Source organism: Drosophila busckii, chromosome 3R, assembly GCF_011750605.1.
Source record: "Drosophila busckii strain San Diego stock center, stock number 13000-0081.31 chromosome 3R, ASM1175060v1, whole genome shotgun sequence".
Classification (NCBI taxonomy): domain Eukaryota; kingdom Metazoa; phylum Arthropoda; class Insecta; order Diptera; family Drosophilidae; genus Drosophila; species Drosophila busckii.
In genome coordinates, this window is record NC_046607.1 from 1,546,450 (window position 1) to 1,563,325 (window position 16,876).

At 40.5% G+C, this 16,876-nt stretch overlaps 5 protein-coding genes across 9 annotated transcripts; 3 read left to right on the forward strand and 2 right to left on the reverse strand.

Annotated features, from left to right (window-relative positions):
- Positions 1-1,529: 1,529 nt before the first annotated feature.
- On the reverse strand, positions 1,530-3,137 carry LOC108601713 (ras-like protein 1). 2 transcript variants are annotated; one of them, XM_017989628.1, is made up of 4 exons: positions 2,914-3,137; positions 2,228-2,541; positions 1,910-2,166; positions 1,530-1,842 (listed from the first exon to the last, which is right to left on the reverse strand). In XM_017989628.1, exons 2-4 carry the CDS (start codon positions 2,364-2,366, stop codon positions 1,669-1,671), a joined length of 570 nt encoding a protein of 189 aa, XP_017845117.1. In that variant the 5' UTR covers positions 2,367-2,541; positions 2,914-3,137; the 3' UTR covers positions 1,530-1,668. The 2 variants fall into 2 exon arrangements, with proteins under 2 accessions (XP_017845117.1, XP_017845118.1); XM_017989629.1 differs by having other exon boundaries at positions 3,030-3,132.
- A 448-nt stretch (positions 3,138-3,585) lies between these two features.
- LOC108603437 lies at positions 3,586-5,069 on the forward strand. Its single transcript, XM_017992259.1, has 2 exons — positions 3,586-3,632; positions 3,687-5,069. Exons 1-2 carry the CDS (start codon positions 3,603-3,605, stop codon positions 5,067-5,069), a joined length of 1,413 nt encoding a protein of 470 aa, XP_017847748.1. The 5' UTR covers positions 3,586-3,602.
- A 25-nt stretch (positions 5,070-5,094) lies between these two features.
- LOC108603441 (39S ribosomal protein L47, mitochondrial) lies at positions 5,095-6,111 on the reverse strand. The gene is made up of 3 exons (XM_017992265.1): positions 5,966-6,111; positions 5,324-5,890; positions 5,095-5,266 (listed from the first exon to the last, which is right to left on the reverse strand). The coding sequence occupies exons 1-3, from the start codon at positions 6,067-6,069 to the stop codon at positions 5,116-5,118; spliced, it is 822 nt and encodes a 273-aa protein (XP_017847754.1). The 5' UTR covers positions 6,070-6,111; the 3' UTR covers positions 5,095-5,115.
- Positions 6,112-6,401: 290 nt separating this feature from the next.
- On the forward strand, positions 6,402-10,765 carry LOC108603439 (lysine-specific demethylase 3A-A). Of its 2 annotated transcripts, none has more exons than XM_017992264.1 (2): positions 6,402-6,417; positions 8,069-10,765. In XM_017992264.1, exon 2 carries the CDS (start codon positions 8,085-8,087, stop codon positions 10,671-10,673), a length of 2,589 nt encoding a protein of 862 aa, XP_017847753.1. In that variant the 5' UTR covers positions 6,402-6,417; positions 8,069-8,084; the 3' UTR covers positions 10,674-10,765. The 2 variants fall into 2 exon arrangements, with proteins under 2 accessions (XP_017847753.1, XP_017847752.1); XM_017992263.1 differs by lacking the exon at positions 6,402-6,417 and adding an exon at positions 6,459-6,528.
- On the forward strand, positions 6,440-16,876 carry LOC108603438 (F-BAR domain only protein 2). 3 transcript variants are annotated; one of them, XM_017992260.1, is made up of 12 exons: positions 6,440-6,528; positions 10,969-11,308; positions 11,364-12,126; positions 12,185-12,832; positions 13,461-13,709; positions 14,227-14,332; positions 14,392-14,738; positions 14,799-14,971; positions 15,029-15,813; positions 15,873-16,208; positions 16,273-16,502; positions 16,565-16,876. In XM_017992260.1, exons 2-12 carry the CDS (start codon positions 11,279-11,281, stop codon positions 16,660-16,662), a joined length of 3,765 nt encoding a protein of 1,254 aa, XP_017847749.1. In that variant the 5' UTR covers positions 6,440-6,528; positions 10,969-11,278; the 3' UTR covers positions 16,663-16,876. The 3 variants fall into 3 exon arrangements, with proteins under 3 accessions (XP_017847749.1, XP_017847750.1, XP_017847751.1); XM_017992261.1 differs by having other exon boundaries at positions 12,185-12,631; XM_017992262.1 differs by lacking the exon at positions 13,461-13,709.

A 16,876-nucleotide genomic window follows, 5' to 3' on the forward strand; every position in this document is an offset into this window, starting at 1 on the left:
AAGTCACTTATCGGAACAAATGAATCAAGTTCCGGACTGACTTATGCTTTATTTAAACTTTTATTAAAAACATTATAGTTTCATTTGAAAAATTTGAAAATTTTAAATATACTCGGAGGCCATAATATAAAAACTCAAGTTTCTGACTACGAATAGGGGCAGCGAAAAAGCGAGCTGTATGAACGATTCGTGAACTACAGTACAATTCCGCTATTGCAGACAAATTTACAAAAAAAATTTTAACAGCCAAGAAATTGTTTAAAAACGAATTGTCGTTATTAACCAATAAACTATTATTTTATTAAAAATAACCTGTTCTTTTGGCTAAATTAAAAAAAAAAACCATAAACAAAACGGCTTAAATAGTACACACAATTGATTTATTATTTACTTTTTGTATGGCAAAAATTAATACAAAAAATTAAATATTAATTTATGTATGTATAAAAAGCTTAAAGCAAACTATATTTATATATGTGTGTGTATGTATATGTAATTGGCTGCTTGCTGTTTGGTGCAGAATACATATGAAATTATATTATTTTTTTTTTTTTTACATATTTTTAGCATAACGTACGTTTTGTGTTTAGCTTATGCGAAGCTCGCTAATCATAATTATATATTTTGATATATATATATTGAAATAAACTATACATGCGAATAAAGTGCATAATGGTCAATTGGATTTCAAATTACGAATTAATAGACATAATTATATTTGTGCTTAATTATCAAATTGTTGAGTTTCGCATAAGCTTCTTCTGATCGAACATTCGTCAGTTTGGTAAAATGGAAAAAATTCAATTTCTCGATTTGTTTAAAATAACTCGTACAATATGTTTGTGCTCATTTAGTTTTTTTCTCATTACTTTTGCATTTTAGCACCACAAAATTTGTATAAGAACAATAAACTTTTTGTTAATTTATATTTTTTTTGTTGTGGAAAATACTAATGGAATTATGTTTGTGCTTATCTGTGTGCCTGTCAAAAGAAAACTAATGAAAGCTACGTGATAATAGATTCATGTAGCTTTAGCTATGCTACAATTTTCTTTTAAGGATCGGACTATAAAGTCAACAAATATCGTACATCGCTCTTAGCACGGTACAGACAATATAACACTCAATTTAATTCATTGTGCACACTGAAAACAAATGGTTATCAAATTTGCTCTCGCAGCAGCTTAACCAAAGCAGTTACAAAAATAGTATTAATATTTTTTTTTTTTAGTAGTAGTAGTTACATATATATGCGATATGCACATAAAGTACTGGCTTCGTTAACAATCTTAAAAAAGGGCGCCACAAATTATTTTGAATCGACTCACAAACAAATAATTATTTGACATACAATAAAACTTTAGTTGCTTAAATTAATTACAATTTTGTTCTTCCTTTCATTGCACCAAATCTCACACGCTCAATTGTGTTTCTTAGTGTGTGCATGCGTGTGCGTGTGTGCTTGTGTATGTGTTTGTTCCAAAATGACATGGAATTTAAAATGATTTTTATATACTGCCTTAACAAGGAGTTGCAGTTGTTGAAGAAGGCTTTGACACACACACACACATATACAGATACACACGCGAACACAACAAATCACACACGCATTAATTATATAAGAATGGCGGTATTGAAAATACAAAAAACCAATCTGTAAAAGGCTGTTTAAAGCATCTTACATTTAAATCTACGGTTCGGCTTATTCGTTTTGCGACCTTTTCGTCCCTTGTTATCCTTATCTTTGCGTATTTCACGGACCAATGTGTAAAATGCATCATCCACACCCATGCGCGTCTTGGCAGACGTTTCTATGTATGGAATGCCATATTGTTTGGCCACCTGCGAAAGAAAGGGATCAGAGGGTGTTGATGTCAAAGCAACTGACATGCCCAGTTTGTTTGCTTACCTCTCGGGCTTGTTCGTTTTGCACATTCCACGAGGGCAGATCACATTTATTGCCCACAAGCACCATTGGCACCTCTTCGGCATCCTTAACACGTTTGATTTGCTCACGATATGTGCCAATATCCTCAAATGACTTGGCACTATTCACAGCGAATACCAGGAGAAATCCTTCGCCCGTTCGCATATACTGATCACGCATGGCGGAATATTCCTCTTGTCCAGCGGTATCTAAAATGTCCAGCAGGCAGGTTTCACCGTCTGTCGAACGTCAATACACATTATAATAATTGCAAATCGAATGTATTTATTATTAACATACCAATAACCACTTGCTTGCGATATGAGTCCTCGATTGTGGGATCGTATTCGTCAACAAAATGGTTTTGAATTAATTGTATTGTCAGTGCTGATTTGCCAACACCGCCAGCACCGACCACAACCAACTTGTATTCCGTCATTTGGAGTTCTCGTTGTGCTTGCTCTGCTCGCCGTACTTGTTGTCGATGTTTACAATTGCAGTTGCAGTCTTAAGTTCGTGTGTATGTTAAGTCTGTATGTGTGTGTTGCGTGCGTGCGTGTTAGTATTCCTCGCCCTTCTCTCAAAATGGGAGCTGCAACTAAAGACTGCGGCGACTGCAAATGCAGATGCACATACAAATTTTTATTAATTAAAAATGATTAAAATTAATTAAACGCATAATTAGACATAAAGTAATGTGAGTCAGAGTCACAAGCATATGATGTATGTATATTTTTTTCTCTGCCGCTCACACACAAACGCGCACACACATGCACCAACACAATGAGAGCGAAAGAGAAAAAGAACGCAATGACATGACTCAAGCACAGAATCCTTATTAAAATTCACTGCAACTTTATTAAAAGTTAACACATTTGTTTATACGCATGGCTTAGTCATATCTATTATCAAAATTGTTTTCCACTATGCTCTTGCAGCGTAGTTCAGAGTGCACGCTTATCTATGTATGTATTTTGCTGCCGGACCTTCTTTGTTGCTGTCGCTTCAATTGGCTCCTCCTTGTTTTTTTTTCAACACGGCAAATTTAGCCAGTGGCTTAACTTCAAAGAGGTACTCGTTTTAACGTGTGTATAAAACCTACGCTATAACTAAAACATTTAACAATTATGAGGTTTAACGCGTTTTTTAGCAGCTTTAAAAATATTTGCAAAGTTATGTTTGCTTTTTTTTTTGGTTTAATCACCGCGTAGATGATACTGTGAGCACTGTGGTGGATGGCGATAATGTTTTTAACCAATGCCTGTCGAAATGTAACTGTGACTTTGTAAGTGTAAACGGAATTTAACAGGGCGCGATGGCCGGAAAATTAATACAATCCAATTTTAGCATATTTATAGCTACCCTTAGAAATTTTGAAATTGCAATTGCTAAAAATTCTTCTAAATATCGTAAAATTTAAGCTACAAACCTATTTGCACAAATGTTGTTATAAAGTTAATCACACAATTAAATAAACAGCAAAAGAATAAGTTACTTGTTGTGCTGAAAATATAATGATTATGTCGAGAGCCTCGGCCTCTTTAAAACTTTAAAACGGTTAAAATAAACTCAGTTTTGGTTAACATATTTTTTGTTGGTCTGGCTATTTTTATGAATTTTTCATCGATTTGTCCATTTTAACTTATGATATTCTGGCCACACTATAAAAGGCAGCATGTTTGACAAATTGAACTTTAATAATTTGGTGAGTGAAAATTTTCAAATTATCTTAGAAATCATACTTATAACTGCTCAACAGGTCATTTCCAACAAGAAACTTATACAACAAGCACGAGCTCAAACGATTGCAAAGTTAGTACACAAACTACGCAAACTGAACAATGCGCTAGACAAACATCCGGACAATGAGAAGCACAAGCAGCGGATACGGAAAAATGCTGAATGTGTGGCACAGATAAAAGCGCTTAAATGTATACGCATAATGCGGTCGGTGCTGCTGCAAGATGGCAAGCACAATGCAGTGTTAACAAATGGCAGAGCAACTCCTGAAGAGATTGGCATTGCCATGTTAGGCCTAAATAAAATTATGCAGCTGCTCGTAAACACATTTAGACTTAAGCTGGAACTAGGCAGTGAGGCAGATGCTGCATGGCGTACTGAAATATTGGAGACTAGTAAGAGGCGCCTTAAAGTAGAACGCACTGAGGACAAGCGACGCAAGCGTAAAGAGTTGAAAGATCTAAAGGCGCAGGAGCGTAATCGCGTAGAATGGTTGCAGCAAAACAAACCAGAAGTTGACCAGGAAATGGGGACAGCTGTTGAGACGGCAGCTGAAGATTGTGAGAAGGAAGTTGTTGAAACTGCTAAAGAAAAGTCCATTAATAATAAGCTGGAAAATATAGAATCCACAAAAGAATTGCACGTGGATCAGCCAAGGCTGGAAGTTATGCAGCCGAAAGTTATAGAAAAGCCAGCAAAGAGAGATGTAAAACAGCTAAAACAAAGAGAGAAAACAGTTAAAAAAGAACGATTGCAAATAGACAACAAAAAGCAGCCAAAACTGGAATTAAAGCAGCCAAGAGTTATAGAAAAACCAGCTAAGGGAGTTGTAAAGCAGGTGAAAGAAATGGAGAAGTCAGCTAAAAAAGAACGGTTGCAAGTAGACAACAAAAAGCACACCCAGCCAAGTGTTATAGAGAAACCAGCTAAGCCAGAACATGTAGAGCCTTATAGAAGTAATGTCAAACAAAAAAAGACTAAAGTTGAAGAAAAGGAGCGACCTACTCATGTGGTTGATCCCTTTTTTATAACGGAGTCTGGGCAGCCATATCTATCATCAGCTGTAGTGCTCTCCGGTGACAGCAGTGATGAATCAGAGAAAGAGGATGTGTACCATCAGGAACCAAGCCGGCGCAAACATGTTACCAGACAGCAGGATACTGACAAGCATCCTTCCTGGTTGGCCAAACAACAACAGAGGCCAATTATAAGTAGCTTTAAAGGACGAAAAATAAAGTTTGGCGATGATGGCAGCGCTGTGGCCACAATAGCGCCATCTGCAGTGGCACCTGAAACTGCTGCTGTTACTGCAGACATGCATCCTTCGTGGATAGCCAAGCAGAAGCTTAAACCTAAAATAGCAACATTTATGGGCACAAAAATAAAATTTGATGATGACTAATCATGTTTGGTTTTTTTTTTTTATATTTCAACAAGATTGACATAAATTAAACATCCACTTTGGGCACATAGTGTCCACGAGTTTTATCCGTCTGGCGCAGCTTGTCAATGTCCACATCTGGAAATCTGTTGCGCAGCAAATTCAAGTCAAAGTTGGGATTGCGTCGCAAAATCATCATAACCTCATTGCGTGAACGACTGCAATTAAAATGAAAATGTAGTCACCTAATTTTATGTTATAAAGTATTAACTTACTTCTTGGCCTTGCGCTTCGCATTATAAAGCTTTTCACGATATTTAAGCAGGAATTTTTGCACAGCACGACCGCCACAGCTTACATGCCGTGATTTGATCCACTTTGTATTCATAAACGGTGGCAAAGCATGTTCACATGATCTGTATACCATAGGCAGACCAAAGGCATTCTTCACCTGACGCTGTGGACGCTCACCCGTTTCACCTGTCTCTAGTAGATGAAAAGCTTTATTGCGTTCACGGACTACTGTCTCCAGATTCTCCATGGAAATTTTGACCTTATCAATGCGCTCGGGATTGGGAAACATTTCCATTTTTTCATTGCACTCGTGCTCCATGGTAAGCAGCATGTTGCGCTCTTTTAACAGTATGTACCACAGCTGATGCAGTTCCTTGTTAGACTTGATGCGTAGTTCATCAGTCTTCCAAGCGCGTCCTACTTTTACCTCGTTCTCGCTCCAGTGTTTAGGATCATCAAAGAATTCCATAAGCAGTTTTTCCTGTCGCATGGGATAGCTCGTGTGTAAGCCGCATTTGGTCGAGAGGGCTCCAACAGTAGCTGCCGGGCTGTGCATTACATAAAAACAAAACACGAGTATTTGTTGGTTTGTGTGACTACTTGTTTCACAATTATTAACTCACCTCCATGACTGTATAGTGGACGTAGAAGTTCCTAAGAAGCTTCGAAATGCCACTGTTTTTACAGCTTTAGCTAAATTAAAGCATTTTACTAACGCCGAAGACATTTTTCGTCGTTAAAAACTTTACATATCTATTAACATTAGCGCTGACATACTTGCTCCTGGTTATCGATTTAAAGCAACGCGGAATGATATTTTATATACATATTATGTTCGGTATTATTCAAAGCTTGACTTTCTTTTCATTTCACAAATCCGCCGTAATAGCTTTTAAACTTACAAAACCATATCGTTAAAGTCACAAATTCATTTATTTCTGAAATATAGAAACTTTAAAATATGCTAGATTTATAGCTATAAGCTATTTGCAAATTATTAAAAATGCTCGATTTAGCCTGAAATGAGCTAATCTGGCAGCACTGAAGAAGAATACGACGCGTTCTGCAAGTGTTTGTAAAATCTACGCGTTTATGGCTTAAAATTAATCATATATTATTTGGTTTCTATATGCCAAATATATTAAAACGATTGTGTAACTGTGCTGATAATAAGCTACAATAAAATGTAAGTTCATGCACAGTTTGCAAGTATGCTAAAATTTGTGTGAAAATTTTAAGTCTGTTTTCTGCTACCTACATATACATGCAAGCAGCGTACAACAATTTTATATATGTCCACATGTATATGTAAGCTGTGAGTGTGTGTGTGTGAGTGGGTAGTTTAGCGTATTAAGTATACAATTTAAATTGATAAAAATGCAACTGTCACTAGTATATCTGACTTACATCAAGTGTATGCCTGTTGACTAAAGTGCAATTAACAATTGTTGCACATGCAGCGTTTATTATTTATGTGCACTGGAATTTATTTCTGTGCAAAAATTTTGCCCGTTTCATTGACAAAACAATTCGCCAAAGAGTGGGTGTGGGTGAGTAGCTGTGTAGTAACACTTTGGCCAGTGTTACCGTGCTGCACTTGGCGTGTTTACTAGAAAAAAAGGTAGGCAGCAATTAAACAAATAACAAGCATTATTGTTACATTAAAGTAACCAAACATACAATAGACCGAGTATCATAACAAATGTAAAAGATTTTATGTGATGACCATATTTAGTCACAGCTCTACTAATTTTGTACTGTTTATCTTTTAACTAAAAAAAGGTGCAACAACATACTTATATACCACGAAGTCTTGCGTAGCAGTTTGTGTGAAGTTTTGTATTTAGTTTTTTTTATTGATCTAAACCTTTTGCCTTGTGTTAAATTGTTATATAAACTCATACTGGAGTTTATAACTGCCAATTAAATTGAAAGGTCAATTATTAAGTGTACAGAAAATAAATTGATTCAACAATTTACAGACTCCAACTGCATGACTGCGATTTCTTTTGTTTATATATTACTATATATAATTCTTGTGCGAGTGTGACTCTCAGTAACATTTTGTTTGTGTTTGTAATGATAAGCAGGCTTAGCAGTAGGCAGCGGCTTGGGGATTTGTGGTTCACGCCCAAAAAATCTTATCGCGCTTGCCACATGGATATACATATGTATATGGATGTATATGTATTCAACTAAAACATGACTGAGCCAAAGTTAATTATGTCAGGCCTTTTATAAGTATGTATGTCCCTGACTCTATGCTGAAAATAAATAATCAATATTAACGCATGCAAAATGCACCCACTTGTTGCAAGTAAAAGAGCACCAAAGCGAAAAGAGAGTACGAATGTTAATTAACAGGTTAACATTACAGAGTGTTGATAGATATGCAATTGTTGTGAATTTGATAATTAAAAAACTTAGCATGTGCTGCATAAAAATAACGTTTGGCAAAGATAAAAAAATACAGAAATTCACTTGGGTTGTTCAAAGCTTATCAGCAAAAATATAGCTTGTTTGTATAGAGGGGTGTTTACACTGCAGAGCTTATCTAATGCAAACGCCCTATTAAGCAAATACTTTGTATTTGATTTTATAAGCTTGCAAAAATAAACAAGAAGAAATAAAAGCCGGCTTTAAATTGAAATTGTGTAATAAGCTTGGCCTATTCCTGAGTTGTTCACATTATGCTTTTTCTCTCTTTCCCGCTCACACTCGCGCAGCTAATTAACACAAGTAATGTCGCAAGCCACAGCTGAGTTTGGTGATCTGGTAACGCCGCCAACAAATGCCGATAGTAACAACAGCAGCAGCAATTGTCGTAAGCGCAGCTTGTCAACCACACAGCCCAAGTCCATTATTGAAATACGCATATCAAACGAAACGAGCAACAACAACAACAACAACAACAATAACAAGCGCGCGAATAAGGAAATCGATGCCAAGGCAGATAATGTCGAGACAATGCATATGGAGCAACAACAAGGCGATATAATTGAGCTAAGCATCGAGGAGCAAAAACTGGATAATGAGCATCGCAACAGCTGTGCTACCTTCTTACAACATTTGCCCTGCTTTAAGCTGCCACAAAGCGATACAGCCACGCCCATACCCAATTGCCGTGAATGCCGACGACGCACCGCAGCTGCATATGCAAACACTAGCAACACCAACAACAGCAGCAGCTCTAATGGTAATGATATATACTGCCGCTTTTATGAGTTCAGACGACTCCAGTACAACACGCAGGGCGAGCTGATCGTCGCCGGCTTCCCCAATCCATACAAGGAGCCCAGTAGTGAGGATTACAGCATTTGGCAGCCAGATGCCAAGACGGCACCCACTGCAGGCTATATGGATATACAAGTATGCCGCTATATACTGTTGCATGCTGGCGATCAGTTCTGCTACTTGTGGCGCCAGGAAGTAGAGGCACTGAAGCTGCACGAGAATCCCGATGAGACTATTGCCTGGAAAAAGGCCGTACAGGGCATACGTGAAATATGCGATGTATGCGATACAACTTTGTTCAACTATCACTGGACGTGCAACAAGTGTGGCTTCGGTGTTTGCATTGATTGCTACAAGGATCGCAAGCAGGGACTGCAAAATAAGCGACGCGTTGAAACGGAACGTGGACAGGATGAATACCATTGGTTACTCTGCACAGATGAGGACCAGCAGCAGCATACGCTCTCCAATCTCATGCTGACGCAGATTATAGCAGGTGGAGCCTTGAATGTACTGGGACGCTTGATGCATGAGGCGCGTGCCTTGTGGCAGGTGCCGCAAGTATGCGGCTGCTTGCTAAGCAAGCAACAGGTGGGTGAGCAGCACAAGCAGCAGACGCAGCTCATAGAGGACATGATCAAAGAGTCGCAATTGAAGCAGCATACGAGCGCCTCGTCCCTGGCCACGGCGCAAAAGGTGCAACAGCAGCAGCGTCTAGAGCAGCTGCATGCCAAGAAGCTCGAGTTTGCGCGTGAGCATCATATTGACTATGTGCCGGGACGCGTATGGACCAAGGAGACACTAGGCAAGGATCCTATTACCAGCGCCTTTGACAACTTTAAGCATATTGATTTTTTGCGCAAGGGCTTAGCGGGCTTGCGACGTTTCTTGCCGCCTCTGGCCATGACGCTGGCGCGTTCCACACAACTTGCGCCGGGCGTGCCACATGAATGGCTATGCGATGGCAAATTGTTGCGCTTGACCGATCCCATGCATCCGGATAATCGTGTGCTGTATCAGGAAGTATGGAAAGTGGGACAGCCTGTAATGATATCAGAGGTGGCACGTTCGTTGAACTTGTCGTTGTGGCATCCGCAGGCATTTTGTGAGGATTTTGGTGACAAGCCAAATGATTTGATTAACTGCCTCAATGGCAATCTGGTGCCCAATCAGCCCATGCGACATTTCTGGGAAGGATTCCAATGCATACACAAGCGTTTGCTGGATGCCAATGGCAAACCTATGCTTCTAAAGCTCAAGGATTGGCCTCCAGGCGATGATTTTGCAGAGATCTTGCCCACACGCTTTGCGGATTTAATGCGTGGTCTACCCATGCCGGAGTATACGTTGCGCACAGGCAATCTTAACATTGCCAGCTGTTTGCCCAAAATGTTTGTGCCACCTGACTTGGGTCCCAAGATGTACAATGCCTACGGTTCGGCGCTGCATCCGGACAAAGGCACCACTAACTTACACTTGGATATATCCGATGCGGTTAATATTATGGTATATGTAGGCATACCCACAGATGAGGATAGCAAGCCACAGCTGGCCGCCACACAGCGGGCCATTGCCTTGGGCGGCTGTGATTACATAACACGTGCCCGTTGTCAGTCTCCGGATGTGCTGCCAGGTGCTTTGTGGCATATATTCCCAGCACGTGATGCAGATAAAATACGCGATCTCTTGAATCGCGTCACGCTGGAGAAGGGCTTCCGATTGGAACCGGATCACGATCCTATACACGATCAGAATTGGTATTTGGATGATAAGCTACGTGCACGTCTGCTTAAGGAATATGGCGTTGAAGGCTATCCCATTGTACAATGCCAGGGCGATGCTGTCTTTATACCAGCAGGTGCCCCACATCAGGTGCAGAATCTACACAATTGCATCAAGGTAGCCGAGGATTTCGTCTCTCCAGAGAATATTACACATTGCTATCATCTTACACACGAATTTAGACGCCTTTCGCACTCGCACACCAATCACGAGGATAAACTACAAATTAAGAATATTATTTATCATGCCATCAAAGATTGTTGCACCATACTGATGCGTGCTCTGGAGGAACGAATCGATTTGGAGCAAGCTTAAGTTCAATGTCGTAATTCAAAATCACTCTTTTTGTACGTATTTCATATGATAACCATGTTCAAGATCTTAAAATATGTAGAATTTGAATAAATCATGCGTTTGTAACAATTTAACAATTTGTATTATTATTGTATTTTTTAAAGCGGACCCCTAAGAATTGAAAGTTATTGGTTTCAAAAGTGATTCTTATGTCCAAAGAAACACGTGAATGCTCCAAAAGTTAACATTTAATATTCAAGAAAGGAAAGTAGAATAATTATTCTTTACTTTGCATTTCTGTAAATTTTAATTGCAGTTAGAGCTAAGTGTGGTGTCAACCAATGCAGCCAAAGCCTACTGATGTCGACTATGATAATGCTGATGATAAGTACAGTCTGCAATATGAACAACTGCTTGATGAGCCGTTAGATATGGAGAGGAAACAAAGTCAATTACAAAGCCACAACGACGACTGTAACAAATAATAAAAACAAGAAGAACAAAAAATCATAAATTAAATATAAATTAACAACGCCAAAGGCTAAAGTAACCAATAAACAATAACAAAAGCGAAGCAAAAGTATTAATTTTAAGCTATATTAGGCATTTAAGCAAAAAGACTCAAAATGACGGTGGACTTTAATGATTACTTTTGGGTAAGTATTTTATAAATATTATTTGAATTGCTAATCCAATGTTGGTATTACACAGGGAGAGAAAAACAATGGCTTCGATGTGCTCTATCATAATATGAAGCATGGTCTGGTGGCCAGCAAGGAGCTGTCCGAGTTTCTGCGCGAGAAATCCAACATTGAGGAGCAAAACTCTAAAATGATGTCCAAGCTTGCGCACAAAGCTAGCACAGGCACATTGAACAGTACCTTTGCACCGGTGTGGACTATCTTGCGTACATCGGCGGAAAAGTTGTCCACATTGCATTTGCAAATGGTGCAGAAGCTAACCGAGCTGGTGAAGGATGTGGCTAAATATGCCGATGAGTTGCATAAGAAACATAAGTGCGTCAAAGAGGAGGAGTCCCAGACGCTGGAGTGCGTGCAGGCCATTCAAACGTCCACGGTAGCCGTGCAAAAGTTGCGTGATTTGTACGCTAGTAAAGTGCTGGAGCTGGAGAAGCTGCGCAAGGACAATGGCTCACAAAAGGATGCCGAGAAGCTGGAAAGTAAGCTAAAGAAATTGCAAGAAGAGTACAAAACGCTGCTGGATAAACATAATCCCATCAAAAATGAATTTGAGCGACGTATGACCCAAACTTGCAAACGTTTCCAAGAGATCGAAGAAGTTCACTTGCGTCAAATGAAAGAATTTCTATCCACATATCTGGAAATGTTGCAGAACAATCATGATATGGTGGGTCAGGTGCATTCCGACTTTAAGCGACAATTTGTGGACATGTCTGTGGATAAGCTGCTCGAGCAGTTTGTGCTCAACAAATACACCGGACTGGAAAAACCGGGTAAGTAACGGAATTGAAGGGCATTCCCAGTTGTAATTTAATCAATTTGAATTTCTAGAGATGCTTGAACTGGAATTTGTGCCTTTATCCAGCGGTGCACGTCTGCAACAGCCACAGCAGGCATCCAATTCGAATTCGGCAGCCAGCATACAAGCAGCGTTGCGTACGGGTGGCGCTGCAGCAGCTGCAGCATCTGGCAGTCTAGTTTCTATGGATCAGCGTGGTGGGAGCAATGCGGATGCCTTGGCAGGCATTTCTTTGGGCAGTGACAGTGCGGCTAGTGGCAGCATAGCCTATGCAGATGATGCCATATTGGGCAGTGGAGCTGGTGCTGGTGCTGGGTCACCGCGACCCACATCACCGGAAACTCTAAGCGCTACGCAACCAACACAAGCGAGTGCGGGCAGCTCAACTGTTAAGAGTCTGCGCTCCTGGTTTATGCCCACAGCGAATAAACAGCAGCAGCAGCAGCAGAATTCCAATAGTGGTGCAACTGGAAATTTCGGTATGCCAGCCAACAGCAGCAACAACAGTTCGAACAACACAAACATCACAACGACAGCAACAGCAATAACAGCTGTAGCTGCAACAAGCAACAGCAACAACTCGAACACCAACAACACAACAACTGGCAAGATTAATTTCACCAACAATGTCACCAATAAAAATTCCCTTAACTCAGAGCTTCAGGATAATAGTAATCAAGGTTCATTCTATTATTTTCCTTTCTTTATTTTTATTTACTTTCTGCTTTTGTTGTTTATCTAAAACTAATGGTTATATGTTTCTATCTTTCTTGATGTATTGGTAACTTAAATACTGTTTCTATGTCATCTTTCATCAGTGTGTTACAGCACTTAATAGGAATATCTTTAATGTCTTTCTTGCATTTTTCTAAATTGAAATATTGCTTACAAATAGTCGGCTAATTATTTGTATGCCTTTTTCTTGTAAAGATTTTCTACATTTGCTTATGTTTATTGTATTATTTAAAGTTAAATCTATCAATAGTCTTAATTTTTCAATTATTTTTGCTTTAATTATATATTTTGTTGTTATTTTTTTTTTTTACAATGTACATTCAAACACCAGCCAATGCCAATTGTTAACACCCACACACATTGCAACTATAACAAATTAACAACACTTACCACTTACGCCTGCCTAAGTGAATTTTTCGCATTTTGTGTTACGCTTTTGCACGCTTTGCATACCAACTCATCAACGTTTCATCAATGCATTCATTCATTCATTCATTCACACACATGCACACATTCAATGTAAAACGTTACACACCGCACTGCCGTTTAAACTAATTGAAATCATAACTTTAGATCAACAACAGCCGCTTGAGACCTTCACGCCAACTGCCACAGCAGCTGGTCGAAAGCAATTGAATGCAACGACAAGTGATCAACATTTATCGAAATCATTAAACGAGCAAGATCATCTCAATCACCAACAACAACAACAACAACAACAGACTGCAGTGGGTAATAACGCAGCCACGACAACAGCAACAGCAACAACAACGTCCAGACGTACAACGTCACTTTTAAATATATTTACATCAAACTCTCAGGGTAAATGAAACTAATTGAGTGCTTACCTCCTCTACCCCCATCCAAAGCCACACTGCAAACAACTTTATGTATATATGCATTTTAAGAGCAACTGATTTTTATACATTTATAATTTCTTAACTAACAATCTTCTAACATAATCATTTTATTGCATTTCACGGCGGTGTTTGAATTTACTTAAATATCAAATTGTATTTTGCTCTGAACTGTGTTTTTATTTATTTTTGCTGTTGTTCACAATCCCACAAGCTTTACGCACTGGCACAGAGAAATTTTATAAAAATTTCTGAAAAAAAAAGAAGCAATTTAATTTTCTAAATTTCTTTTTTAAATATATTCACTTTATTATTATTGGTTATAGCGTTCCTATAGCTCTGGAGTGCGTAGGGTTTGTATTTTAGCTAGTGTACTTCTTGTTTGTTGTAAAATTTGTTGCCCAAAGTGCTGCTGGCATTATTTATTATTCGTATAATATTTAACACTTAATAAAAAAATGTCTTTTCCCATTGTGCCTTAGTTTCTGGAATTTTGCGCAGCAGACGCGATAAGACAAAAACCAAAAAATCCAAAAAGAAGAAAGACAACGAAGCCGCCGATAATATACAAGAGGAGCGTATGGTTAGGTAAGTAATATGTGTTGCTTATGCTGCATGCAGCGCTTACTCATTGTTTTTACATTTAGTGCGGAACGCGGCAACAACACGCTGCTGGATTATGATGATCATGGGCGCAGCATGAAGACGCAAAACTCCAGTGGCAGCAGCGCAGGTGGTGGCCTAGCTGCATTATCGGCTGCATCAGCGCAGGGCAGCGTAGACTCAGCAGGTGCAAGCAGCATGGGTGGCAGTGGTGGCGCCGCGGGTGTTGCTGGTAGTGGGCAAGCAAATGTCGGCGCTGCAGCAGCAGCAACAACTGCGGGTGCTGCTGCGACAAATGCTGGGGGTGCTGGTGGTGGCTATGAGGTAGATGAGGAGGGCTTTAGCATACAGCCAGCCAAGGAGATTGCCTGGGAGGAGGGACAAGACAAATGTGAGAAACAATTTGCTTTAAAATCGTTTGTTTGATTATTACAACAGTTAAATTTCACAGCGGGCAGCTTCTACTCGGACTCGGACACAGACTCTGACAATGATAAGCAGGAGCGACGAATTCATGTGAAGATAAAGCCGCTAAACAATGGACAGGCGCCCATGTCGGCCAGTGTAGATGAGTTGCGTGCCACCGTGGAGAATATTTCACTGTCGCCTACGGGAATTTTTGCTGTAGGTTAACTTAAAAAGCTTTTAAACAAATATTTATGTAGTTCTTAACAATTGCAGCATCACAGCCAGCAGATTCAAGGCGCCACGCGTGGTGCTGTTGTCTCGCGGCAACAATCGCCAGAGGTATCGAATGCCTCAACGCCAACAGCCAGCGTACATCCGTATGCGCCGCTGCAGAGTCCCACGCTCTCTAATAACAATCCCAGCAATGTGGGGCACAATCGTTATGCGGATCTTGGCGATATATTCTCTGAGCTGGGTGATGTCAGTGTCTCGGCACCAGCTTCCGCAACCTTGACTAAACCGCCAAGTCGTCAGATACCAACGCCTACTTCAGCTGGTAGCAGCATAGCCATACCACGACCGCCGTCGCGTCGCTCAGATATGATTGCCATAGGACCAGCTGCCTCGGCAGCAGCAGCAGCAGCAGCAGCAGCAGCAGCAGCGTCGGCGGCGGCAGCAGCAGCTGCAGCTGCTAATAATGTAGGACGTGGCCGCATGAGTCCGGGGCCTGCTATGAATCGAGCGGATAGCATTGGCAGTCTAGAGTTTCGCACGGCTATTGGCGGCATGGGCTCATCGCGTGGTCCATCGCCACTGACCATTGGTATATCGGACACTATACCGCTGGCCGTGGCATTCCATGAGATTATACACGCCTACTTCCGAGGCAGCGATGAGTCGCGCTGTCAGGTAAAGGTGTCTGGTGATATGATGTTATCATTCCCAGCCGGCGTTGCCGGCTTGCTAGCCAATAATCCAAATCCAGCTAAGCTGGGCTTTCGCATTAAGAATGTACAAAATCTGGAAAATATTGTGCCTAACGGCAAACTTGTGCAACTGTAAGTAGTCCGGCAGCGTCTCTTATAAAATTATCCATAACTATGACTGAATATTACAGAGATCGTCAACAGTCCACTGCCGTGAGCACGGTGCTGGAGTTTAATATGCCAGCATTAACAGCATTGCTGCGTCGCCAGGCGGAGAACAACCCAACAGCCTCGTATTTCAATGTCGACATACTAAAGTATCAGGTGCGCACCAAGCCAGGCGCGAGCTCGTGTCCTTTCCAGCTGGTTAGCTATTGGAAGTGTGAGCCCAGCTATACGGCGCTCAAGGTTGACTACAAGTATAATAATCATGCAATGGCCAATGCATCACCTTTGCTGAATGTAACGCTCGCTGTGCCCGTCAATGGATCTGTGCGCAATGTGCAGGCCAAGCCGCATTCCTCCTGGTCAGCAGCTGCCGCACTCTACATTAATCAGAGCATAATTAATTTATTTTATATTCACTTTTAGGCTAGGAGAGTCGAATCGTTTGGTTTGGAACTTTACGGATATATCGCAGAATTCGCAGGATGGCGGCGTTGGCACGTTGCGTGCACGACTTGAACTCAACGATGGGCCGTCAACGCCGGCAATGCTGGTTACCCAGTTCAATTGCGAGGGCACAACGCTTTCGGGCATCGAATTTGAGCTGCAGGGGAGTGGCTATCGTTTGTCTTTGGTCAAGCGTCGTTTTGTTTCTGGTAAATATTAATTCACATCCATCATTTACTAGCAATGCTTTAATATGTGTACTCATTTCCAGGCAAATATGTTTGTGAAGGCGACGGTGTGCGAAGCGGTGCCACACCCACACCACCCTCAGTGGGTTCTACCAGTCCGTATTCGGCCAAATCGAATTAGGCTCGTGAGAAAGTAAAGAAAAAACTAGCGAAATTTGTTACTAAAGTAATGTGCTACGAAATTATAACCATAAAGAAGGTCGATCGGTAGCACTTGGACAGAACATCCACGATCACTGTGGCTCGTTTATTATGTATTTTTGTATCACTTGTACTGTTGAAGCTCTTGAAGCACTGGCAACGTCTACAACTGGATGTATTATTTGTTATATTTA